Genomic DNA, 26,559 nt, shown 5'->3' on the forward strand with positions numbered 1-26,559 from the left:
TGAAGCTTTCGTGACTGCAGGAATCCATACTCTTTGCTTCTTATTTTATACCTACGTGACTTTACCAAAAGAACCAAAGAGTATCTTATCACCTGTGTTTTTGCCAGAAAGGTGAAAGCCTATTCTTATTTTCATCAGGATGGCATTACATTTTCTGCCACACAGACATGGAGGCCGCAACATCGGGGGATGCACCCATCAAAGAGGAACGAGAGGAACGCGCAAGCGGAGCTGGGTGGCTTGCTGTGACCGTAAAGGGAGAGGACCCTGGAGCCGGTAAGTGTCAGGGAGTCTGAGCTGGTGAGTGAGTGAGTGAGTCCTCCGTGTGGGGTCTCTTAACTTGAGCTCAATCAGAGTGAATCCTGCATGTCAGGTGGCCAGGTTGAGTTGAGTTGAAGGTCTCAGTCCAGTCACCAATGAATGCATGTAATTTATTTATTTTTGAACACCTCTATGACATTCTAGATTTGAAGCTTTCGTGACTGCAAGGATTCATACTCTTAGGTTTTTTCGGTAAAGTCACGTAGGTAAAAATAAAAATAAATAATAATAGAAATAAAATAATAAATCACGAAGTTTCGGAGGCGACACAAGTCTCTGTCATCAGGTGGGACCGTCACAGCTAAATTTGGATCACGTTTCCATTCGAGTCGATCGTCTTTTCCACTTTCACTTTGCCTTTCCGACAGCAACTTGTAAATTTTCTATCTGATGGCTGCTCCGCTGCAAAATTTCGTGAACCACAGAACTGGCAAACTACATTCAACGCACTGCAGTTGTGTTCAATCACTTCAGCTTCCACAAAGTGATTTGCCTCAGCACGAATAGCTTGACTACGACGTTCTTGTCCTGCAATACGATAATCAGTATTGCCAGCGAGACGAGCTTGTTTTTAATCAGGAGTTTTTTGTTCTCGTCGATATGCTTGCCTTTCAGCATTTTCTCAGAATTCTGTCCAAAGTTTATTGGCTCTTTAAAGCTTTCATGACTGCAGGGATTCATTTTCTTGGTTCTTTTGGTAAAGTCACGTAGAATGGAAATAATAAAATAATAAAAATTCAACATAATAAAATAATTCTCACGACGTTTCGGCCACAACGCAAGCAGCCGTCCTCAGGTGAAGAATAGGTCTGTCGAGAAGACAGAGTCTGTACTATTCTTCACCTGAGGACGGTTGCTTGCGTTGTGGCCGAAACGTCGTGAGAATAATTTTATTATGTTTTATTTTTATTATTTTATTATTTCCATTCTACGTGACTTTACCGAAAGAACCAAAAAGATTTATTGGCTCTGGCGAGCTCTCCATATCTGCGTTCTTTCTCTTTGCAAACGCCATTTCTTAGCTGCAGTATCTTCGTCCTCCATGATGGTTGGCAATCGTGGACTGACGTATTTAGATCTTATGACACTTTACGTGTTCCAGCAGCTGGAACTGCGAATAAGGTTTTCTCTCGCGTTTTTGACAGTGTATATGGGCAGTGAGATCGCCAGACATGCCAAATTTTGCAAAAAAAGAGCAAAAAGAAGCATTATAATTTGTTCATTATTTGAGCACGGACTCTTGTGTATCTTGTGCAATTTTAAAAGACAAACAATATATGTCTCAAAATAATTTGAATAAACACTTCACGTAACTTTAGCACTGCTTTGAACGCACCTGAAGCGGTGAACTGACACATTTTTCTTCCCCGATGGACGATTGATAGCGAAGAGTCAAGAAAGTAGACTGCTGATACTGTCAGAAGTAAGTTTTCAATAAAAACAAACATAACCATTAAAGTTATGAAAAAAATGACCAGAGCTTTATTGTATCTTGTGTAATTTAATGGCAGTGAATCTTGCACAAAACGATGTAATCATACACTTCACTGCATTTCAATGTAGTCCTGTATTAATGGCAGTGGTTCTTTCACAAAACTACGTCATAAAACACGTCACTTCATGTCACTGTAGCACTTCATTTAACTCAATTTCAATTAGTTAAAAATCACTGTTCTGATACTTTATTTTATTCTGCTTTCACTTGAAATCAATTTGAATTCGATACAATATCTGGAAAATCACGGATAAATGTATATATGTTATCATAATTTAGAAGCAAAAATTAGACTTACCTTTTGTTTCAAGTGCTGAAGAAATAAATAAAGACACCAAAAGCACTTTGTTGCTGTATAGAATTATTTATTTGAAAAAAATTAAATAAAGAAACGTCAAATTTCAAGCGAATTTGCGTTAAAAAATGTTTCTCCGCTCGACCTGCTGGAGTGTAAAAATCCACCCACTCATGATTATTAATGAGGGGGCGGGGCCTCTTGCAGTGACATCACATACGTATGGAGCACCGCTGTGTTTATGTATTTTTTACCGTCACTTTCTGTAAAGAAACGTCCGCGTATAATTATTTATTTGATTAACTTTCAATAAATGAACATGAAATTTAAAGCGAATTTGCGGTAAACATTTCTTGCTTATTATAGTAATGACAGGAGGGGGGGCTCTTTTGCAGTGACGTCACGTACGGATGTACCACTGTACTGTGTAGATTTATTTTTGACCATCACTTTCTGTAAATAAACGTCATATTTGAAGCGACTTTGTGAATACAAATATCTTTCCGCTCGACCTTCTTCTGCATGAGTGTGAAAATCCACTCGCTCATGATTATTTTATTATTAGGGGTGGGGGGGCGGGGGGGTGCAGCATGTGGAGTGACGTCACCCGCGATACACACATTTCTGGGCTATTATAGTCGTAATATGTTTCCAGCAGCCGACCTGGGGAGTTAACCAGGGCCGGTGGGACGTCTGGGACCACAAGAGCATGCCAGGAGCGGCAAAAGCAGGGAAGCAAGCGAGCTGCAGCTTGGCACTGGCCGAGAGCGATGTTGGTTGCCATCGGGTTACGGGGTGGCCGCTTGGCTGCCCACAGACATCTCCCACTGTCCGAGGACGGGAACTCTGCGAAGCAGAGTTGCATAGGGAAGGTGGAAACCCTGGAGGAGGAACGCGGGAACTCTGAAGCAGAGTTGCATAGGGGAGGTCGACGACCCCCCTTCCCCCCCCCCAAAAGCTTCTATGTGTCTCGGGACCTTAGGTGGAAGTGCATGTGTGTGGGTGATCTTGTATTGATTCTTATTCGGTGGATGTTCTTTGTGGTGGCCTGCTCCACGGCTGTAACTCCTATGCCTGGTGTGGTCGGTGTCAGCTCAGGGAGCAATAAAAAGCTGACATCCCTAACAGCCAGGACTCTGAGTGGTCGAACACCAGGGCAACTCGATACACCCCAACCATTAGCCCTCCTGATTAGGCAACGTGACAATAGTCATAAATGAATGCAAAGGTTCCTCATATAGTCCAATGATGTGGTTGACGCAGTGTGGATTTCAGCAATACCGCCAGGATGTGCATGGATGGAGAATTCATCGGTGATGTGCTTGATGGTTAGGACTTCTCCACAGTCGCAGTTGGGCGATTCTTTAATCTTCCATTTATGGAATGTGTATGCGCATCTGCCGTGTTGTATTCGAGCATGGCTCAGTGTGGTCCATAGTCGTCGTGGAAGAGAGAATCCCGTTACTTCCACCGTTGGATCGTGAATTATGTTTTTGTTTGCCACGTTCATAGCCGCCCATGATTCAGACCACCGAGTGGCGGTGTCTTTATTTTCAGCTGCTAGAGCGGAGTCGCGTATCCAGAACGGTTTCCTGGATTTTAGCCTTGGGTGTGGGGGTTCCTTTAGATCTTGATGGAGTGGTAGTGAAGTTTTTTTGTTATTTTGTTGTACTCCCGTGTCGTCGCATCATCACGTCGGATGTTGGCTGGAGCGATATTCGCCAGCACAGGAAGCCACAGGAGTGGAGTAGACTTTAGGGAACCGCTGATGATATGAAGTGCGTTGTTAATTTCGGCATCGACAAGGTTCGTGTGAGCGCTTGCACCCCACACCGGGGCATAGTACTCCGCAGTGGAGTAAACAAGGGCCTGCATCGATATCTTCAATATGCTGGCATCGCTTCCCCAGGTTGTTCCTGCAAGTTTCTGAATAATATTCACTCGTGCTTTCGTTTTACCTTGAGCTTGTTTGAGGTGGTGATGGTAGTTTAGCGTCCGATTCAGGGTAACTCCTAGATACCGAGGGTGTTCATCATGTCTTAGCTTCGCCCCATAGAAGTTAACGTTCAATATTTTCGAAGCTTGTCTGTTATTCAGGTGGAAGGCGGAGACGACGCTCTTCGATGGGTTTGGCTTAAGAGTCTTCAGATCTTTTTCAGGGACTGCCTCAGTGTCCTCCATTTCCCGTGCTTGGGTTGCGAGTGCGATATCATCCGCATATGTGAACTTACGGAAAGATGTCACTGGAATGTCGCTAGTATAGAGATTGAACAGCGCTGGTGCCAGAACTGATCTCTGCGGGAGTAGGCTGCTGGTAGCTTCAGCAAGGTGAACCATCGGTTGCTCAGCATTTCGGTGATTAGCCTAATTGTCAGACGGCAAGGCACGGCTTTCGCAAGCTTCAGCAGGAGCCCCTTCTGCCATATGGTATTGTAAGCTGAAGAGAGGTCGATGATAGTTGTTACTGTTTTGAGCTGGTGTTCGAAACCGGCTTCGATGTGACTTGTTTAGGCAAGCACCTGGTCGCAAGAGTTACGACCAGTTCTAAATCCTGCTTGTTCCTGCCGAACTATTTACTCAAGCGTGGGCATCAGCCTTTTGAGCAGAATCCGCTCCATTAGTTTGTAGATGACGCTGAGTAGGGAGATAGGGCGGTAGTTTTGAGCGTCCGATGCATCCTTGCCTGGTTTCAGAATGGCTATTATCCTTGCCTCTTTCCACTACTTCGGAACGATGCTTGTGATGGTGCTGGTGGTGGGCTTCCACCAATAAAGGGCTACTGCTAGTGGTGATGGTATTAGTGGGCAGCTATGGTCCTGGTGGTGGGCTTCCAACAATTCAAGGACTGCCAGGTCTAAAATAGAAACATTACAGCCAGTTATGACTTAAACTGGTTGATAACATCCTTCCAGTGATTGCTGAGTTTGTACCCATCTTCTCGGTTGAAATTGTGTATGTCTGTATATATGGATGGCTTCATGAACGAATTTTTGTTGATAGCCAGTTTGTTTGCAAAGTACCTTCGTCTTAGAGAAATCAATTTCGTGTGTGCCCACCGCATTAAAACAATGATCAGCCATGGCTGAGGTATTGGTTATACCATCTGCCCTATGTTCATGAATACAGTCCGAGACATGTCGCTTCGTTTCCCCAATGTTACTACTCTGCAGACACAGCTTAGTTTGTAGATGCCGGGGTTTTGCATGTCAGGGATCACATCCTTCATAGATGGGATCAGATCACAAATTCTATGTACTGTGTTAAATCGAACCTGGATCTTGTATTTGCTCATGATTTTGGGGATATTTTTGGTGACCCCTGCTATGTATGGCAAGGTGATGGTTTTGATCGGGTCCTCAGATGGTTCTTTCCCAACGGTTGGGGTGATAGCTTCACAGATTGTGTAGTCTGAATATCCATATCCATCTTGAGAGCTTGGTGTACGTGTTCCAGTTCACTGGCTAGGTGATGATGGTCGGAAATATATCGAGCTCTATGGTGTAGAGTTTTGATGAGGGAATTCTTCTGGGATGGATGGTGGTGGGAGTCAGCTTTTATTTGCTCTTCCCTTAAGGCTTTTGCCTCACTGAAACTAATGTTTGTTTTTGGCAATTTACTGTTCTCAATAATGTTGGCAACCTCGTGCCTAGTCATCTAAGCTTGATTACGAGGGAGATGTCTAAATGATGATTACACTTCAGCAATTATCTCATCGACAGGGATTTACGTGGGGCAACAGCAAAGTTAAGACCTTTAGACAGGACTGAAACCATATCGCTGGATAATTCAACGTTAGTCATGTTGATAACCGTTTTGTTTATTAAATGTAATTTTTTAGTTGAGAGTTGATTGTTAGTCAGTCTTGCTAATGTGTTAATTTTGGTAGTGTTAGTTTTGTTCAATGCATTATCAGCTGATTGCTGTGTAATTTTGCTGATTATATACCAATAATCTGTAGAGACATTAATTTTCACGTGTAAGTACATGAGTGATTTAGATATGTGACTTAGTTCACTTCTGTTATGCTTTATTCTCTTTTTTAGCAATAATTCACTAGCTTTTTGTAGTATTTGATTAGCTTTAAGTGACTTAATGTGATGACTTACTTTAACTGTGTGTGGTATTACCTTTGAATCTCTGCATCTTCTGAGGAATGCCAGGGTCCTTATGTTATCTGTGGAGTTTTTCCCCCTGATGAAGCCAGTCTGGGCTTCTCCATTGATGTTTGGCAGGGCCTTTTCCAGTCTTTTTGCAAGCAACTTTGCATACATTTTATAATCTGCATTGAGCAGGGAGATTGGTCTATAGCTGGCTACATTCTCCTGAGTTGCTCCTGGTTTGTGGATCACCATCATTCTGGCTTTCATCATGGAGTCCGGCAAATTTCCCTGCCGTTCTGTCTTATTCAGAATATTTAGTAGGTAGAACAGGATGGGGGTCCCAATGTTTTTGTATAATTCCGTCGTTATGCCATCAGGTCATGGAGCTTCCATGAGATCTTGAAGAGTGATGGGTCTACCCAATTCTGTCTTCAGTAAAGGAGGGAGATGGGGGAGGCCTATTTCCAGCAGAGGTAGGATTATATGTCTTGGGGTGTAGGTTATTCTGAATTGTACAATTTGTCATAATATTCACAAAATGCTTCATTGATGTATGAGGCTTTAGTGCTAAGGATGTTGGTCCAGGTTCAGATAGTGGGTATGTGCCTCAGTCCACGTTTACTCTTAACCATTCTCGCAAGTATCCTACCAGTGGCTGGGGAGGGGTCGTGAAATGGCAGCTTGGCCCTCATAAACAGTCGGGAGATCTAGTCATTTGAGATCTTATTTAGCGCCTCTCTTTCTTGCCAAATTTCACCCCACGTCTTCTTACGTTGGGATGTCATATTCATTATGAAGCAGCCTGAGCCTGGCCTCTATCTCCTGTGTCCTCTGTCCCCTTCCTTTCTTGAGCCACGCACCCCTTGCTATAAGGACCCCTCTGAGGTGAGCTTTGAGGGCATCCCACACCACCAATGGCAATGTGGGAGAGGATGCACTTAAGTTGATTTCCATGACGAATCCAACATATATGATCATTTTTCGATCATTTCTTTATCCCGAAGCAGGGCTCTATATAGGGCCTAAGTCACGTGTCTCTGCTCCTCTGGGTCCAATATAAATTTTATAAGGACTGGAGTGGGATCATAAAATTGGAAAATCCATAATTTTCACCTTTGGGACTGAGGGGAAGAGTGTGTTTGACAACATAAAGTATCATGCGCTCTAGACACGTGGGTATAATCTCTCTGGAGGAATCCGATGATCTGTGAAGCTATTTTTAAATCCTTTATATTAAGTTCGCTTGCTTGCGTGCTTGCTTGCTTGCTTACGACCATGCAAATCTTTCGGTCGTTTTTTAACCCACTTCCCGTGATCCAATCGAGCTGACATTTTCCACACAGACTCGTTGTGCGAGACAATTAATGTTCGTGAAAACAAATTCCCAAAATGTTACACTGTTTAGGGAAAACAAATTAAATATTTAATTACCAATTGCTTAATACTGGCAGACAATCATCTGACCCATAGTTGGCAGCCATCTCAAGCCAGAGGACGAGAAGACTCTAGCCGCCACGCATATAAAGGATTTATAGTGAAAAACTTAGTTTTTACGGGTTTACTTGTTAAATCCTTTATATTAAGTTCGCGTGCTTGCTTGCTTGCTTAGGACCGTGCAAATCTTTCGGTCGTTTTTTAACCCACTTCCCGTGATCCAATCGAGCTGACATTTTCCACACAGACTCGTTGTGCCAGACAATTATTGTTCGTGAAAAAAAATTCCCAAAATTTTACACTTTTTAGGCAAAAAAAATTATTTTACATATATTCAAATAGAACGCATTCATGGCTTTGGCTGAACGTCAGAGTGTAAGAGCCCAGAGCATAACCCCTCCACAGGCCGTGGCGGAGTAGCGCAGTTGGTAGCGCCCTCGCTTCCCATGCCAAAGGTCGCGGGATCGATCCCCGCGTCCTCCACAGGCGAATATATTTTTAAATCCTTTATATTAAGTTCGCTTGCTTGCTTGCTTGCGTGCTTGCGTGCTTGCTTGCTTGCGTGCTTGCTTGCTTGCTTAGGACCGTGCAAATCTTTCGCTCGTTTTTTAACCCACTTCCCGTGATCCAATCGAGCTGACATTTTCCACACAGACTCGTTGTGCGTGACAATTAATGTTCGTGAAAAAAAAGTCCCAAAATTTTACACTTTTTAGGCAAAAAAAAAATATTTTATATATATTCAAATAAAACTCATTCATCGCTTTGGCTGAACGTCACAGTATAAGAGCCCAGAGCGTAACCCCTCCACAGGCCGTGGCGGAGTAGCGCAGTTGGTAGCGCCCGCGCTTCCCATGCCAAAGGTCGCGGGATCGATCCCCGCGTCCTCCACAGGCGAATATATTTTTCAATCCTTTATATTAAGTTCGCTGCCACGCATATAAAGGATTTATTGTGAAAAACTTTGTTTTTACGGGTTATACTTATTTCACATATGTCCAGTAAGAGCAGGTCAGAAAGTTACAACAACAAACAATACACAAACACAATACTAGTGCAAGTACAGGAAAGGTAAGTAAATCACTTAGAATATACATATAAAACTAAACTATTTTTTGTATCTTACCAGTTAAAGCCCATTGAGGTATTAACTTATTTTTCAGAAGCATCCTGGCCACAAATGATAGTGGCTGATGTGGAAATGCATAAGAGCATCATTATCTAAATAATCTCAATGTTGTTTATAAATGTGGAAGGAAAAAAATCGATACCACCACGGGGAGAACGTACAAACTCCAAATATGTGTCAAATACAGTGTCTGCCTTCAGGCGTATTGATCGACCTTGGGGAGGTCCAGGACCCATTCAGATAATTGGTGTTGGTTGTGAGCGGGAATCGAACTCAGGTCACCGGGTTGGTAGTGCAGCGAGCTGCACATTGCGCTGCCACTCCTCACACACAACAACAACAACAACCGCCATTCGCCACTAAGTGGCGGTGACGTCACCACGACGCTTGTGCCAGGCCATGTGCACCTTGAGGCCACTTTCACACACACACACACTGACGTTCACACACATGCGCACAACAACAACAACCGCCATTCGCCACTAAGTGGCGGTGACGTCACCACGATGCTTGTGCCAGGCGCACAATACTCACTTTCACACACACACTCACTTTCACACACACACACATGTGCGTGTGGGCGCACACACGCACAAACACTCACTCCCAGCGCGAGGCTGACTCATTACATTTCACAGAGGATCGCTTCCCTGAACAAAATAGTTCCGCAGTTCAGTTTGCAAGTGCGAGTTCAGGACTGCCTGTATGAGGTAATTTTTCAGACACAAATAAAAAAAACACTGGTCATGATAAAACAAAAAGTTATTCTCATCAGGCAAGTGCAGTCTCTACATCTTCGTGTCCCTGGGTAACTATATTTATGTTCTAAGAAGAAGACTTGTTGCCCAAAACGTTGCCTATTCTATTTATTTCCTTTTTAAGACCACTGTTACTGACAAATGTGTTTTTAATGTTGTGTATGCATTACTACCAGTGGTTTATTTGTGGTTCCTACTCCCAGGTGGCCCATGGATTTTCATTGGTGATCTGTGACTGGTTATAATAATTCCGGTTTAGTAACCTACAAGTAATTTGGCAAATTTAGCAAATTTGGACTGATACCAGCAAACACACAGCAGACTGTTTTTCGAATTTCGTCAGGGTATCTTCAATATCCACAGTGAGTCAGACAGTGCATAACTTTTATGGCTATCACACCGGGTGGCCAGGGGCTTGAACTGCAGCTTCTGCAACAAGCAGCAAACGTGCTAACATTCGACCACGTCACTGCCTGTGTTGTGTTGCTTGACCTAGATCTGGCTGAAATCCTTCAGGCTAAAGGAGATGAAATTCAAAATGGTAGGGTGGACCTCATGGTTGATCGAGAGGATGTTCAGCTTGATAAAGACCTTCAGTCTGATGCCGAGGACCTTCAATCTGATGCAGAGGACCTTCACGTGGATGGCGAGAAGCTCGTGGATGGTGGAGAGGACCTTGGGGCAGATCGACTCGAACTTCATTTTGATGGACAGGATCTTCAGTCTGATGGACAGGACCATTCTGATGGCGAGGGCCTTGGTAAAGAGGGCTCCACTGTTAGATGTGAGGCGTGGGATTCATGTGGAGCCCGGGCAGCCCTGGGGAGCTGGGCAGAGGTGGAGGTGGAGCTGGAGGACTCGAGTGACGGTGAGTAGGTGTGATGGAAGAGAGAATTGTGTGTGTGTGTGATGTGATGTGACCACACCTGGCTGCGGCTTGGACAAATGCGGGTTTTCCTCTTTGCGATGTGTGCGCAGTTGTGTTTTAAATCCCATATGTGAGTAGGAAGAAACTGGGTGTTAAACTATTGATTAAAATGGATTGAAGAGGGAGCCAATTGGCTCAGAGGTCAGAGTGCTGAAGAAGCACCGCTGAGACCCTGGGATGGAATCTAGGGCAGCTGCCTGTGATTAATCTGGGTTCTCAAGTGTTCTGAATGGATGGTCTCAGCCCAGTCACAAATGACTGCACGTAAAAAGATCACATCACAATCAATCTCGTGCTGCGAGGTTAAGCCAGGTTTGTTGTAAAAGACACACATGGGCAAATTTATCATGGAGATTGAATGGCACAAGGGGCTCAGTGGGCTGTGTAAGTCGACATGTGTCCAGCACATTGACCGCTGGCTCCGAATTGACTCAAGCCGGGTTGTTGTTACCCTTATGCTGGCCGAGTGCTAATCCAGATAATTGTTATTGATATGCACGACCTTATAAATAGGTAATACCACATGGGAGCATTCATTGTTCGATTAAAATAAATATTTATGTTCATAAAACACGGAATCAGAATATTCATTTATTTTGGAAAAATCCGAGGAGCTATGAAGCATGCATTGTTCAACACATGCCATAATTTGAGTTACTATTTATGCAAAATGATTGCTTTATATTATAATTGTATATTTTGACTGATGGTACGGTATGACAAAATCTAACAAATGAGACGTAAAAATAGAAAATCCAACAAGACGGAGATAATTTATTCTTTAATTGAATTGAGACCGACTGAACCTTGATGATTCATCAAATCACTGAGGGTGGATTGGCACAAACTACTGCCTTTTTTCACCACGTAATAATGTATTTTAGGGTTCTTAAACTTTTTCAACTTATGCAAAAATGTGGGCTAAGTTTTTCCCACCTGCCTGCTCTCGTATATAAACAGTTGATTAAACTGTGGATTTAGTGTGTGCAGGATCTACGTGGATTGGTATAGTTGAAGGAAGCTTGAGGAAACCATCATCCAGCAGTGGATTGGCCATGACTGATGATGATAAGATTCTCAGGGAAAGAACTCTCTCAATATTTAAGTCTTTATTAAAGTGTAGTTAAGCATGTGGTTTGAACGATGAATGGAGTGTTGATTAATGTTGCGCAGTACCATTCTGCACTAAACATTCATGACTGCTTGTAGCATATATACGACCGAGCCACTGCACTTAGAGCTGCCAGACTCAAAACTGAATTTTCAAGATCACATTGATTATATTGGTAAAAAGGCAAAAAAAAATTGTATCGACACAAGCACTGCTTCCCCCCTATGTTCCGCTTGGAATTGATAAAAGTTACCATACTGCCTCTACTTGATTACTGTGACATCGTATATACATCAGCCTCCAGTACTATACTGAAGAAGCTTGATTCAATTTATCACTCGGCCTTAAGATTTGCATTGAACTGCCCATATAGGACCCACCACTGCGATCTCTACATTGGGTCTAACTTAACGTCTCTTAATGATCGACGGCTTGTGCATCAGATCTTATTTATTCACGATGTACTTAAACAAAAAAATCCGCAGACTACCTGCTGGATCTCCTCACTGTTTCGAAGAACAAATGTGACCTAAGGTCTTCGCTCATTTACCAGCTTCACATTCCTTATTGCCGTACAGATACTGGAGGAAGGGCCTTTTCTATTGATGCCCCCAGGGTCTGGAATGCTATCGCCAATAAACTGCAACTTGGATCACTACCTGTGAGATCTTCATTCAAAGCTGCTCTAGAGGAGGTGTACATATCATTCCGGGTGACCGCTGCAAAGTATGATCTTGAGTTTTGATTATAGTGTGCTGATCTTTAAAGGTGTATTGAAAATTTTTGATACTGCTACTGATACTCCTGCTGTTATGGAGTGACTCATGCTGCCAGCTATGGCTGCAAAGTTTGGTCGTACATGTTATGTATATCGTTTATTGTTGAATTTGAATCACCGTTCCTATGATCACTGTTACATTGTTTTATAGCTTTATTTTGGTGATTTTTTAAAACGTTTGACATTAGCCATGTTTGTTTGTTGTAGTACAGAGTTAGCCTGATAACTTTAATCTAAATTGTCTTATGGTTATTGTTTAACTTGCATCCCACTGGGATTTTTGCACACAGCATTGAAATACGGTGTTTTTTCTGGGAGACTTTACTGTTTTTTCCTGGATTTTCTTGTTGCGTGTAGTCACTTTAAGATGTTTCTTGTTCATGTTTTGTTTGTTGCGGTTGCACCCGAGTCAAGAGCCGCATGGCTCACAGGGTTATACCTAATAAATAAAACTGAAAACTGAAACTATGAATGCAGCACCAAGTAGTTGAGAAGACGAGTACATGCTAGTGTGTGACTTGAGTCACTAAGCCACAGATACTTTCATGCTGAGTCGCTGCATCACTAAGCTACTAAGTCAATGACAACACCATTGAGTTACTAAACCACTGAACCACTCAGCTGCTGGGTTACTGAGCAATTGAACCGCAGAGATGCTGATGTTTCTTTCCTCCAGCAGGTAGCAGCATTGTGGAGACCGCTGCATTGTTCCACTGTGAGGGAGCTGCAAACAGCAATGCACAGCAGAGCGAGACGCAGCAAACGGTGATCCTGGAGAGCAATGCTGAGCCCCCGTGTGGGAAGGCTGCAGTAGTGGCAGTGATGGAGGAAGCCGAGGGGGAGAAGCCGCACGTGTGCGGAGCCTGTGGGAAGTCGTTCGCAGTTCTCTCCAACCTCCAGATGCACCTTGCAATGCACACGGGGGAGCGGCCGCATGTATGCGCCGAGTGCAGGGAGGCATTTGCGTGCGCCGAACTTCTGGAGCGGCACCGGCGCTTGCACGCCACTTGGGCAAAGTCCTACATGTGCTCGGAGTGTGGAAAAGCATTCCGACAGCTGGGAAACCTCAAGAACCACGAGCGCACGCACACGGGCGAGCGCCCACACGCCTGTCCCCAGTGCGGAAAGGCATTCGCCGACCTCTCGAGCCTCCAGCAGCACCGGCGCATCCACACGGGCGAGCGACCGCACCGCTGCTCGGAGTGCGGGAGGGCGTTCAAACAGTCGGGCAGCCTCCAGCGGCACCAGCGCACACACACGGGCGAGCGGCCCCACCGCTGCTCGCTGTGCGGCAAGGCCTTCGCCTTGGCCCACACCCTGCAGCAACACCGCAAGGTGCACACGGGCGAGAAGCCGCACGCGTGCCCCGAGTGCGGGAAGGCCTTCGCGCAGGCTGGAAACCTGCAGCAGCACCTGAGGACGCACGCACGCAGGAAGCCCTTCAAGTGCTTCGAGTGCGGCAAGGCCTTCACACAGCCCCGGGGACTCAAGAAGCACGAGAGAGTACATGCCTCAGGAGCTGCAGGTGAGGGAGCCTTGGCTGGGCCACAAACACTTGCAGATTTGGGTTTTGGGTGTCTTAATGCCCTGAGCAGTACCACCATACTGTAGGTGTTTTAGAAGGTGCTCCTCCCTGTTTTTCTACCTGGTTGAGGTTTACCGACCAGAAACATGGTCAATATTTTTTTTGCTCGAGCTTTAGTCGGTGTGTCATCTCATGATAGCTATACTTGCGATGCTGGTACCCGAATAGAATGGTTTTCTGCAGTACAGTAAGTCCTCTTTATGTTGGGGATGCGTCTCTGAAAAATGCAACGTTAGGCGAAACAACGTAAATCAAAAAACGTTAAATCAATTATCTTTTTTACCATTTGACTTATTTTTACCATAATATAAATTCATCATACATTCGAGGAGGTATTTTTTTGGTAAAAATTTGAAGGCAAAATATATATGTACTAAAAAAGATGAAAAGATACTCAAAATAATATTAAGTTTAAATATGTAATAAAAGTTTATACAGAGTACTCACCAGAGATGGCAGTGCAGATTGCATGTTTACAATATGGCAATATTGAAAATATCCAGCATGGGCACCGCGGTGCTATACATTTTCACGCGACAAGCCACTTTGTTGAGCTATCATTTATGGCCAGGTCGCCTTTGAAAAAGAGCTGTATAGCTCAGTTGGCCTTACCTGGTAAAATAAAAAATAGTTGTAATAGTTTAATGTGCAGTACCTATTATTCGCTGCTCACAGTTAACTACCATCGACGTATGGTGACTTGTGTAGTCATGCTCATTTTTTATATGGGAGAGTGAGAGGTTTGGATAAATTTTCTCTCCCATGCAATTCCCTCAATATCTGTGTAGGACACCAATGTGTATTTTTAAGCGTGCTTTAAAGGCGACAGAAAGGAGGACAATAACTTGATCCAAAATACAATTAATCTTAACAAAATTTTGAATGTATTAACTAGGCATCGATTCGTTATGCACTATTGACGCACTATGCACAAGGATGCGAACCAACGGCGGCGGATGATATAATAATTTCTTGACAACAATGTACATCCAACTCATGAAAACTCTCAGGCAACAGTAACAGCACACATTTACATTATCCCGTAGTTCACCAGCTTAACACAGCGACCCGCTTGTCGAAAATTACAGAACACTGTGATGACAAAACAGGTGCAGAACAACGTGACATCAAAACCGGTATGAAACTTGATTTGAAGCTTTCGTGACTGCAGGAATTCATACTCTTTGGTTCTTTCGGTAAAGTTACGGAGGTAGAAAAAATAATAGATCATGACGTTTCGATCACAACACAAGCAACCGTCATCAGGTATGAAACAAACAGCAGGAGTACTGCTGACGTAGGAGAAAGAGCTGCTGCAACGAGAGTTTATATAGAATTTTGGTGTGCCCAAGCCAAGGGTAAGTGGGCGGAGCTAAAGAAGGAATTTGTACGTAAATGTAAATGTGAGAGATTAGCATGTCAATGTGAGATGGCCCAGCCAACAAAGGTGTGCCAATGAGAAGATTAGCATGTCAATGTCAGAGAGCCGGGCAACAGGAACAAAAAAACCCTAAGAACAAGAGGTACACATGGTGAGAGGGAGACAGAGAGAGAGAGAGACACACAGAGAGTCGGAAATAACAGCTGACATAGGCAGGTAGGATGGAAACATCACAGTCAGTTAAGACTTTACTTAGTGAATAACGTCCTTCCAATGATTGCTCAGTTTGTACCCATCTTCTCGGTTGAAGTTGTGTCTGTGTTTATATATCTGGATGGCTTAATGAAAAAATCTCTGATGATAGCAAGTGGGTTTGCAGAGTACCTTCGTCTTGGAAAAATCTATTTCGTGTGAGCCCACAGCGTTAAAGCAATGATCAGCAACGGCAGAGGTATTGGTCCTACCGTGTTTCAGATCTGCCTTGTGTTCGCGAACACAGTCCGAGACATGTCATTTCGTTTCCCCAATGTAACTGCTACCGCAGCCACAACTTAGTTTGTAGACACCAGGGTATTGCATGTCAGAAATCACATCCTTTACAGATGGGATCAAATCACGGATTTTGTGTACTGTGTTGAAACGAACCTGGATCTTGTGTGTGTTTAAGATTTTGGAAATCTTTTTGGTAACCCCTGCTGTGTATGGCAAAGTGATGATTTTGATTGGATCCTCAGATGGTTGTCTCCCCATGGCTGGGGAGACAGCTTTGCAGATTGTACGGTCAGAATATCCATTCATTCTGAGGGCTTGGTGTACGTGCTCCAGCTCACTGGCTAGGTGATGCTGGTTGGAGATGCAACAGACCCTATGGTGTAGTGTTTTGATGAGGGAATTCTTTTGGGTTGGATGGTGGTGGGATTCAGGCTTTAGATAGGCATCTGTGTGGGTGACTTTCCTGTAGACAGTGTCGCAACGAGCCATCAGGTCTCTTCTCGATCAAAACATCCAGGAATGGTAGCTTGCCATCTTTTTCCACTTCCATGGTGAATTTAATAGATGGGTGTATGGAATTGATGTGGTTGAGAAATTGGTTCAGTGCTGGCAGGCCATGTGGCCAGATGACGAATGTGTCATCTATGTATCTATTCCACAGGGAAGGACGTAGGGTAGATGTCTGGATGGCTTCTGTCTAAAATTGATTCATGAAAACATTCGCTACCACTGGTGATAAGGGAGAACCCATTGGGGTACCCTAATTTTGTTTGTAGAATGTACCATTCCAGGTGAATTTAGTGTAGGTAAGGCAGTGCCTTACCAAAGTTGGTACATCTGGATGCAGTCCCTGTTGGACCAAGTCTTCAATTATTGCAATGGTGTCAGGTACAGTTTCCTTGGTGAATAGGGAGACTACATCGAAACTGACAAGTAAATAATCTGGAGACAGTGATATGTCCTTGATTAGAGAAACCAAGTGAGCTGAGTTAAGTACAGCTGAGGTGGTCTTGCCTCTGAAAGGAAGCAGGGTCTCGGACAGAAATCGGTCCAGTTTGTAGGTGAGCAAGTTAATGCTGGAGACGATAGGACGGAACGGGGTACCTTCTTTGTGGAAGGCCATAAATTTTTTTTGGAAGGCCATAAATCTTGGTGGTCTAGCAGCCGAAGGTTTTAGAGAGTACTGTTTGGTCGGTTCGATTAGAGAAGTCGAATTAGTGATGATACTATTGGTTTTCGTGGCTAGGTGGTTGGTGGGATCTCTGTTGATTTTGGTATAAGCTGCCATCATTAAGAAGGTCCTGAATTTAGTTGTTGTAAGTGGTTTTATCCATGACGAGCTTATATACCCGGCGTTGCCCGGGCCAAAAAAATATTTGAAAACTACTCTTAAAAATCGAACAGCAGTGCATACTGACTGTGGTGGTAACTGCTATGATTACAGCAGTGCATACCGACTGTGATGGTACCTGCTATCACTACAGTAGTACATGCCGACTCTATAGCAGTATTTAATCGACTCTATAGCACAAAGTACTCACCTGACAGAGTGGCGTGGTGAGGCCTAGTCCCATGCAGAGCCTCCGGCCTCGCCTAGATTGTTCAGCCAGCCGAAGTGGCACCTTGGCAGGCTGCGGCTACGCTGCTACCCCTGACACCCCCGCCCTCAGCCACGATCTCCCCAGCTACTCTGCAATAATATCTACGGCCTATAGTGGTAGCATCTACCAACCGTATAGTAGTAACTGCACGCATCGGGGTGGGGGGGACATCACACAGTGAAAAATTTACCTGAGCATTTAGTGTATTTTGATCGTATTTTTAACGCAAAAGAAAATGTCCCCCTCACTCCCACCAAAGGAGTGCAACTTGGCATAGGCCGTCCCCCCCACCAAAGGCGTGTGAGTTGGTATGGTCGTGCATGCGTCATAAGTGAATAAATAAAAAGGAAGCACGCAAAAATCGCACTAAATAGCTCATTAAACTAATTAAAAGTTCACGGATGTGAAAAAGGAATAGCATTTGCTCACGGCGGGGCTTACGGCATGGTACATGCCTTTTTATAGTTTACGTGAACCCCACCGTTGGAGAGCTAAATCCTTCGCAAGCGCGCGAATACACAAACAAACCCACAAACCCCACCACAAACCACACACAAACAATTTTTGACTTTTATATATACAGTGAGGGAAAGTATTTGATCCCCTGCTGATTTTGTACATTTGCCCACTGACAAAGAAATGATCAGTCTATAATTTAATGGTAGGTTTATTTGAACAGTGAGAGACAGAATAACAACAACAAAATCCAGAAAAACACATGTCAAAAATGTTATAAATTGATTTGCATTTTAATGAGGGAAATAAGTATTTGACCCCCTCTCAATCAGAAAGATTTCTGGCTCCCAGGTGTCTTTTATACAGGTAATGAGCTGAGATTAGGAGCACACTCCTAAAGGGAGTGCTCCTAATCTCAGCTTGTTACCTATATAAAAGACACCTGTTCACAGAAGCAATCAATCAGATTCCAAACTCTCCACCATGGCCAAGACTAAAGAGCTCTCCAAGGATGTCAGGGACAAGATTGTAGACCTACACAAGGCTGGAATGGGCTACAAGACCATTGCCAAGCAGCTTGGTGAGAAGGTGACAACAGTTGGTGCGATTATTCGCAAATGGAAGAAACACAAAAGAACTGTCAATCTCCCTCGGCTTGGGGCTCCATGCAAGATCTCACCTTGTGGAGTTGCAATGATCATGAGAACGGTGAGGAATCAGCCCAGAACTACATGGGAGGATCTTGTCAATGATCTCAAGGCAGCTGGGACCATAGTCACCAATAAAACAGTTGGTAACACACTACGCCGTGAAGGACTGAAATCCTGCAGCACCCGCAAGGTCCTCCTGCTCAAAAAAGCACATATACATGCCCGTCTGAAGTTTGCCAATGAACATCTGAATGATTCAGAGGACAACTGGGTGAAAGTGTTGTGGTCAGATTAGACCAAAATGGAGCTCTTTGGCATCAGCTCAACTCACCGTGTTTGGAGGAGGAATGCTGCCTATGACCCCAAGAACACTATCCCCACCGTCAAACATGGAGGTGGAAACATTATGCTTTGGGGGTGTTTTTCTGCTAAGGGGACAGGACAACTTCACCGCATCAAAGGGACGATGGACGGGGCCATGTACCGTCAAATCTTGGGTGAGAACCTCCTTCCCTCAGCCAGGGCATTGAAAATGGGTCGTGGATGGGTATTCCAGCATGACAATGATCCAAAACACATGGCCAAGGCAACAAAGGAGTGGCTCAAGAAGAAGCACATTAAGGTCCTGGAGTGGCCTAGCCAGTCTCCAGACCTTAATCCCATAGAAAATCTGTGGAGGGAGCTGAAGGTTCGAGTTGCCAAACGTCAGCCTCGAAACCTTAATGACTTGGAGAAGACCTGCAAAGAGGAGTGGGACAAAATCCCTCCTGAGATGTGTGCAAACCTGGTGGCCAACTACAAGAAACGTCTGACCTCTGTGATTGCCAACAAGGGTTTTGCCACCAAGTACTAAGTCATGTTTTGCAGAGGGGTCAAATACTTATTTCCCTCATTAAAATGCAAATCAATTTATAACACTTTTTGACATGCGTTTTTCTGGATTTTGTTGTTGTTATTCTGTCTCTCACTGTTCAAATAAACCTACCATTAAAATTATAGACTGATCATTTCTTTGTGAGTGGGCAAACGTACAAAATCAGCAGGGGATCAAATACTTTTTTCCCTCACTGTACACCAGAGGGGGATCTAGGGGAAAGGTCACAGAAGGGGCACACCAGGAACCCGCGAGTAGGTTCCAGAAAGGGGGCATGGCGGAGCGAGGCCACGCTGACAGTATAAGAGGGGCCCCTGTCGGGGACCTCGGGGCTTTGCTTGGAGTGGGATCCCCATCGTGCTCCTGAAGTTCTTCGTCACCCTTTTTCTCGTCATCTTCACCATTCTTCTCGTCGTCGCCCCCGTCTTCACCATCTCGGGGCGCCACCAGTCAGGCAGCCTACCAACTGTCCTGACTGAGTAGCATCGCCAACAATAGGCGGACTAATTATTAAGAGTGTTAACCCCGATGGTGATTAAGTCTTATCGTCTCCGAGTTAGTCATTGCATTTGGCGTCAGAAGTGCTAAGGAAATAGAAATTCGTCATTGCAAAAGCGGCAAAAAGGAAGAACCCACTGATTGTGTCCTCTGGAGACAAGAACACAGGGATGTGATCCCCTCGACAGCCCCGGAATCCGGGACTCCGGTGACGTGTTCCGAGGCGGCGATGCCTGCGGAGCAGCAGGAGAAGGACGTCTGCCCCTTGCAGCCGCCGGTCGGAGAAGGGTGGTGCGACCTCACCGGGCGCCTCGCGGGCCTGCTTTCCGTCGCAGCTGGTCATCCAGCTCGGGTCCGCGGCGCCTACCGGAGATGCTGCAATACGAGGGTCTCGTGGCGGATGCCTCACCTTCCGCCGCCGCACCAGCACGGGAAACGGTGGAGTTCCCGCCCGCGCAGGTGGCCGCCATTTTGAACGCCGCGGGCACAGTGCAGCAAGTGACCGCCATTTTGTCGTCCGAGTGGGAAATTCTTCCCGCCAAATTCAAGTCACCATCGGTGGCTTCTGTCTCTACAGAAGCGCTTGGCTACTGTCTGCAAGTTCGTGGCCGCGGGGGGTGACTGGACACCTCTTCGGCGCCATTTCAAGCAACTTGCACTCTGGTCGGGTGGTCAGATACAGTAGCGCTATGAGTTCTGCCCACGGCGCTGGATGTCGACTCCCTGGCGGCGTTTGAGGCCATCCCCTAAGCTGACCGGGCAACTCTACCTCGGGCATGCGCTAAGATGGCTGCTATTTTTGATCCACCATCCAACGTGCGTCGAAGGTTCTAGCAGGGTCCTGCCAGATTCAGACATGGTGATCTTAACTTTGACTATTAGTGATCCATCACATTATACTTGAGACAAATGTCATGATTTGTAATAAAGAGCAGGCTCTTAACCATACAAAATCGAAACCTTAAATTTCAAAATCTCGTATTTTGTGCAGGTAGGCTTTCTCGTGCATCCTGGATTTTCTCTCAAAAATGTGATGGTCTATCTACATTGCACTCGCAAGAAAGTCACAGCTCACAGGGCTCCCAGCCTGCATGAAGGATGAACACTTATTGCACTTATGGTAAGATCCTCTCATGCTGCTCGCAAAGCTAAAGGAGACCGCAGGTGAGTGCCGCTCAGCCTGCAGCTTTGTCACAGCTGCAAGTGACACGTGGCTCATGTGAGTGGGGAGAGCCACTTTGTTCAACTTATAGTCAATGAATATTAGGATTGGTATTGAATGCTTCAGCAACTCAAATGGCCTTACATCACATCTCCTCTCAATCATTCTCATGTCCAGCTGTGATTTTTAGTCAAGGGAACCCTCTGATGACAACTGTCTCTGTGCGGCACACGGTGAATGCAGTACCAGGCCACGAGTTGGTATTCAAGTTAGGGGGTGAAATTGTTTTTGCTAATTTAATAACTTGCAAGTAATTTTTGTAATGTTGCCAAACATTAACAATGTCATGCATTGTGTTTGTAGATCTGCAGTCAATGGAGGACCTTCAGTCTGAGGAAAATGAGCTTCGAATGAATGGAGATGATGTTCTAGCTGACAGAGAAAACCTGGTCCTTAGAGGAGATCATCTGGCTGAAGGAGAGGAAATTCATGCTGAAAGAGGAAGCCCTCATTCTCATGGATACGACGTTCTGGATGACGGAGATGATCTTCAGAAGTACAAAGAGATCCTTCAGGTTGATGAGGAAGACCTTGGATGTGAAGGAGAAGACCTGCAGGCTGAAGGAGAAGACGTAAGGGATGATGAAAATAACCTGCAGGGTGATGGAGAGGACCTGCAAGTTAATGGAGAGCACTTGCAGGCTGACAGAGATGACCTGCAGGGTGACAGAAATAGCCTGCAGGGTGACGGAGAGGACATCATCCGGCGTGATGGCTCCAGCATGACACCTGGAGAGATGTGGGTATCACGGGGAGGCCGCGCAGCACCGGAGACCTGGACCGAGGTGGAGGTGGTGCAGCCAGAGGACTCGCGTGATGGTGAGGAACAGGGTTTCTGTCTTGTGATAGGTAACTCTTCCAGATGAGCTTTACACCATTGGAACCTCATTTGCCAGTAACAAAATATGAGAATTGTGTTTTTACCCTTTTATCTGGCAACAAAATTGACACCTTTTTTTCAAGGACAGTGCATACATTATCAGAGTTATGTTTTTTTGTTTGCATTCCGACTGCAGGTATTGTGGTCAATGCAAACATGGCTCCTTGTAAAAAAGGTGTCAGTTTTGTTGCCAGATAAAAGGGTAAAAAAACAATTATCAGATGAGCTTTGTTGGGTGCTTGCCATTCTAGACTCTCACAGGAACATAAAAATGGTGTTGACATCATGTAAGGTTAAATTTAGCTCCATTTGGTTTCATATTTTTTAACCAGACTACAGTTGCCTGCTTCCATCTGTTAAAATGACTACATTTCTGTTTAGCATCACCCATGTGGACGCCTTCATTTTTCAGAAGAGACACTGTCGTTGTTTAATGTGATGCAGACAACGCCATTACTTTTCAAATTAGATAATATAAAATGCATAGACACTGCCCGGCCATTTGGCGTTTGAGTGCTCTCCTTGTCTCCTTTTGGCACTCCAGCAGCTTCCCACACTCAGGTAAGGTTTACCTTGTACTTGGCAAGTAAAGTATCATACCTGGACAGCAATGAAACATGGGCTAACGTTGACTAAGATGGGCATCATTAGGTGATGCAGTTCAGACCAATTATTATCAGACTGGCAAAGTTCACCGCGTATTTTAAAACGTTCCCCAATTGGGGCTTTAGACATTTTGACCTTCATGAGCTCTTAATAAAAGTCCCTTTCTGTGTTCTTCCCATCAGCAGGAAGGATATCGGTGGAAACCCAGAGGCTCAAGTGTCCCCTCTGCTGCCAGAGCTTCCTGTCGGAGAGCAACCTACACAGCCACACAGTGCAGTGTGGCCAGGATTCCAGTAGCAGCCAGAGGCAGCAGATACCCAATGCTGGTGGTGGCTCCCGCCAGGTCACCGTACGAGGGGAGGCATTCACGCAGCCAGAGGAGATCCACGCACAGCGCACGATGCATGCTGTCACCAGCATTAGCAGTGGCAGCAGCGTCCCACATGTGTACCCTGAGTGTGGGGAGTTGTTCACAGATCCGGAGGAGATGCAAGCTCACTGTGTGGCTCACATTGCCAAACGGCCGCATGTATGTGCTGAGTGTGGGGAGGCATTTTCGTGGGCTGAGCAGCTGCAGTCACACAGGGGGGCACATGCGCGTGAGAAGCCGCATGTTTGCGAGAAGTGTGGGAAGGCATTTGCAGTATCCTCAAACCTCCAGATGCACTTGGTAACGCACACAGGTGGGCGACCGCATGCGTGCACCGAGTGCGGGAAGTCATTCACGCGGCCTGAGTTGCTGGAGCGGCACCGGCGTTCGCACACGTGGGATAAGCCGTACATGTGCTCTGAGTGCGGAAAGGCATTCACGCAGCTTGGCAACCTCCAGAACCATGAGCGCACGCACACGGGTGAGAAGCCGCACCTGTGCCCCGAATGTGGTAAGGCTTTCGCTGACCTCTCGAGCCTCCAGCAGCACCGACGCATCCACACGGGCGAGCGACCGCACCGCTGCTCGGAGTGCGGGAGGGCGTTCAAGCAGTCGGGCAGCCTCCAGCGGCACCAGCGCACGCACACGGGCGAGCGGCCCCACCGCTGCTCGCTGTGCGGCAAGGCCTTCGCCTTAGCCCACACCCTGCAGCAACACCGCAAGGTGCACACGGGCGAGAAGCCGCACGCGTGCCCCGAGTGCGGGAAGGCCTTCGCGCAGGCTGGGAACCTGCAGCAGCACATGAGGACGCACGCACGCAGGAAGCCCTTCAAGTGCTTCGAGTGCGGCAAGGCCTTCACGCAGCCCCGGGGTCTCAAGAAGCACCAGAGGATACATGCCACAGGGACTATTGGGCAGTGACATCCATATACAGAACATTCGGTGGAAAATGTTTATGCTACCGATCATATCACCATGATTTATTTGGGAAATGGATCAAGTGGAGTTGAAATGGGCCCAAGAATTGGTCAATGGAGACGGAAAAAATCGCTTCGATGGCCATAGTTGTCATTCTGTAAAGATTGCATCGTTTAATAAGCAAATATGTGCAGATATAGGGTACATTGGACATTGGCCTGTGTTAATTACTTGTTAAATAGCAATCTCTTGTCATGCGTTACTCTGTTTAATAAGCTACAGACCATTAAAATGCAACATTGAAAGCAGAAACCACAAAAAGAGGCTTCAGCCTGTATGAAACTTTCCTGGTTCACCATTTAAAGTTCCAAGTACAGGTAGTCCCAATAATCTGTTTTTACGCGATTTACAGAGGGGGACAGACCCCAATCAACGTGTTCTACTTAACAAGATTTCACACATTTTAGTGTAATTTTCCACCACATTTCCTTATATAGTGCAGTACTCAAGCATGAGGCAATATGATTGTTGCGGGCAGAAACAGCGAGCCACCCCACTCAGGCTTTGTTCTACCTCGTGCTAGCTCAGACGTGTGTGCGTTTATCTCAATTCTATACCTTTTAATTTTCTTTAATATTCAAAATAATGTATTCATAATGTGCGGTAGAGGTAAGAAGCATAGTGATGATGCTTCAAGTGGTAGTGCAAGTAAGAAAAGTGGCAACAAAACAAAAGCTTAATGTGCTTGAGTGCTATGAGAACAATGAGTGCACATGTAATATTTTCCGGGCTATTGGCTTGCACGAAGGTACAGTAAGAACCATCTGACAGAATAGGGACAAAATTAAATAAAGTTTCGGCCAGATCATCTCACACAAGGCCACTCCACTCCACCCATCACAGCTCACATGTACAGACTACAGTAATCTCTACTTAAGGTTACCTTTATCATTGTGTCTTTAACAAATATATTATTCATGCCTAAAATACACAAGGGAAATAAAAAGCATTAACCAAAACATAGTCATAATAAATGGGCAATACATCTTCATCGAGTTGGGGGCTTGGAACGCAACCCCCCTCCTCGTTACATTATTTCTTGTGGGAAGTTAGTGTTCAATTTAACCTTACATGAAGATGTTCAAGGACGCATTTATCGTGTTAATGAGTATAATTGTAATGTATAAATATAAAACTTGGATTATTCATTCTATAATTGCATCCCTATACACAGATGTAACAATGTAATACTTGAACTCAGGATTACTAAATATTTGTGAAGCTAATCTTACGGTAATGCCCTACAAATGTTTTATTTGTAAGCTTCATGGTTAGGAAAAATAAAAATAACTCCAACCGACCAATGTTTGAATTCGCATCTCACAAAATAGAAAAATCCCCTGTATCGCCTTAACAATGTTGGGGCAAGTACTGTTAGCGAGTAGCACCTATGAAGGCCACCACGGCACACGAGGGGGTAGGTGGCCAGCACCACACCCACCGCCTTTGTCTCCCCAATGGTCAGATACTTATTTGAGTACCTCACACACAACAAGAGCTGCCATTCACCACTGAATGGTGGTGACATCTCCAGGGTGCTTGTGCCAAGCCAGATGCACTTTGAGGTCATGTGAAGTGTCGAAAGCTCGCTGACAGAAGGTCACGGGACAGACCCAGATGCCATGGGTCGACTGAGATGACTGGCAGATATACCATTACTGTGCCAACTTGCTGCATTTTTTTCTGCCCGGAGCTCCACTCTTTGTTGTGAGTGTCGCTCCACTGCCCTCTGTTGTTGTTGGAGGGTGACTGCCACCAACTGCCCAGCAGCGTCCTTCACAAGTCTCCTACATAGAGGCCGATCTTGACACTGCCGCTAATGCCAGTCTTAGGCGAGTCCACTCAGCACCACATCCTCTTGTATCACATCAGTCCATCTCTTTTTCAGACCGTGTCGTGCCCATTTAGCCCCCACTATCTGGCCAAACAAAAGCTGTTTGGGCATACGGTGGCTGAGCATGTGGGCTACATTACCCAACCATACAGCCTTCCTTGCCAGAGGTGCTCACCGATGGGACTATATCCAGATCTGTAAAGGATTTGTAAGCTCATTCCAGCCTGGTTAAACCCAGGATGGATCATATGTAGGCCAGCCTGAATGTTGCTAACCTGTGCAGATGTTCCATTAAAGGGATCTATGTTTCACAAGCATAGAGAAGGGAGGGCATGACTGGCAGAGAAGACCCCAAGCTTTGTGCGGAGCGACAGACCAGGTAGCTTCCACATAGCATTACAAATCTGATGAAGAGATTGTTCTGCCCAACTAATTCGCAGTGAGACCTTTGCTTTCGAGCCAGAGCTGGTCATTAGCACACTGCCCAGGTATGGAAAACTCTCCACAACTGCTCCATCACCAATGGGGAGTTAAGGGGGTGGAGTGTTTCATGACACAACATACCCAGGCAAGTGCTCAGTGTTGGTGAGGCTGATGGCAAGGCCTCACCTCTTAGTAACATGCTCCAGATTTTGACTTAAAACTTTCATGACTGCAGGAATTCATATTCTTTGGTTATTTCGGTAAAGTCACGTAGATAGAATAATAATAAAGTGAATAAAAATGTAAGTAAAAAAAACGACGTTTCGATCGCAACACGAGCAGTCGTCAGGAAAAGGGGGG

General features: G+C 45.3%; 2 protein-coding genes across 6 annotated transcripts in view; both read left to right on the forward strand.

The window, feature by feature from the left end:
- Positions 1-25,178, forward strand: part of LOC144953090 (uncharacterized) — a 31,489-nt gene extending 6,311 nt beyond the window's left edge. For 2 of the 5 annotated variants that reach the window (XM_078883605.1, XM_078883606.1), the window contains 5 exons: positions 166-276; positions 10,029-10,400; positions 13,026-13,874; positions 21,412-21,927; positions 22,777-25,175. In XM_078883605.1, the coding sequence (XP_078739731.1) occupies positions 168-276; positions 10,029-10,400; positions 13,026-13,874; positions 21,412-21,927; positions 22,777-23,885 (2,955 nt within the window). In that variant the 5' untranslated portion in view covers positions 166-167 and the 3' untranslated portion in view covers positions 23,886-25,175. Of the gene's footprint in view, positions 1-165; positions 277-10,028; positions 10,401-12,149; positions 12,298-13,025; positions 13,875-21,411; positions 21,928-22,776 lie in introns of those variants that run through there. The other 3 variants (XM_078883608.1, XM_078883607.1, XM_078883609.1) reach the window with 3 other exon arrangements.
- The window catches only part of LOC144953089 (uncharacterized), a 405,883-nt gene that overhangs the window by 55,256 nt on the left and 324,068 nt on the right, over positions 1-26,559 (forward strand). The gene's annotated exons all lie outside the window — the stretch shown is intronic.

This window comes from Lampetra fluviatilis, chromosome 72, assembly GCF_964198595.1.
Source record: "Lampetra fluviatilis chromosome 72, kcLamFluv1.1, whole genome shotgun sequence".
Lineage (NCBI taxonomy): Eukaryota > Metazoa > Chordata > Hyperoartia > Petromyzontiformes > Petromyzontidae > Lampetra > Lampetra fluviatilis.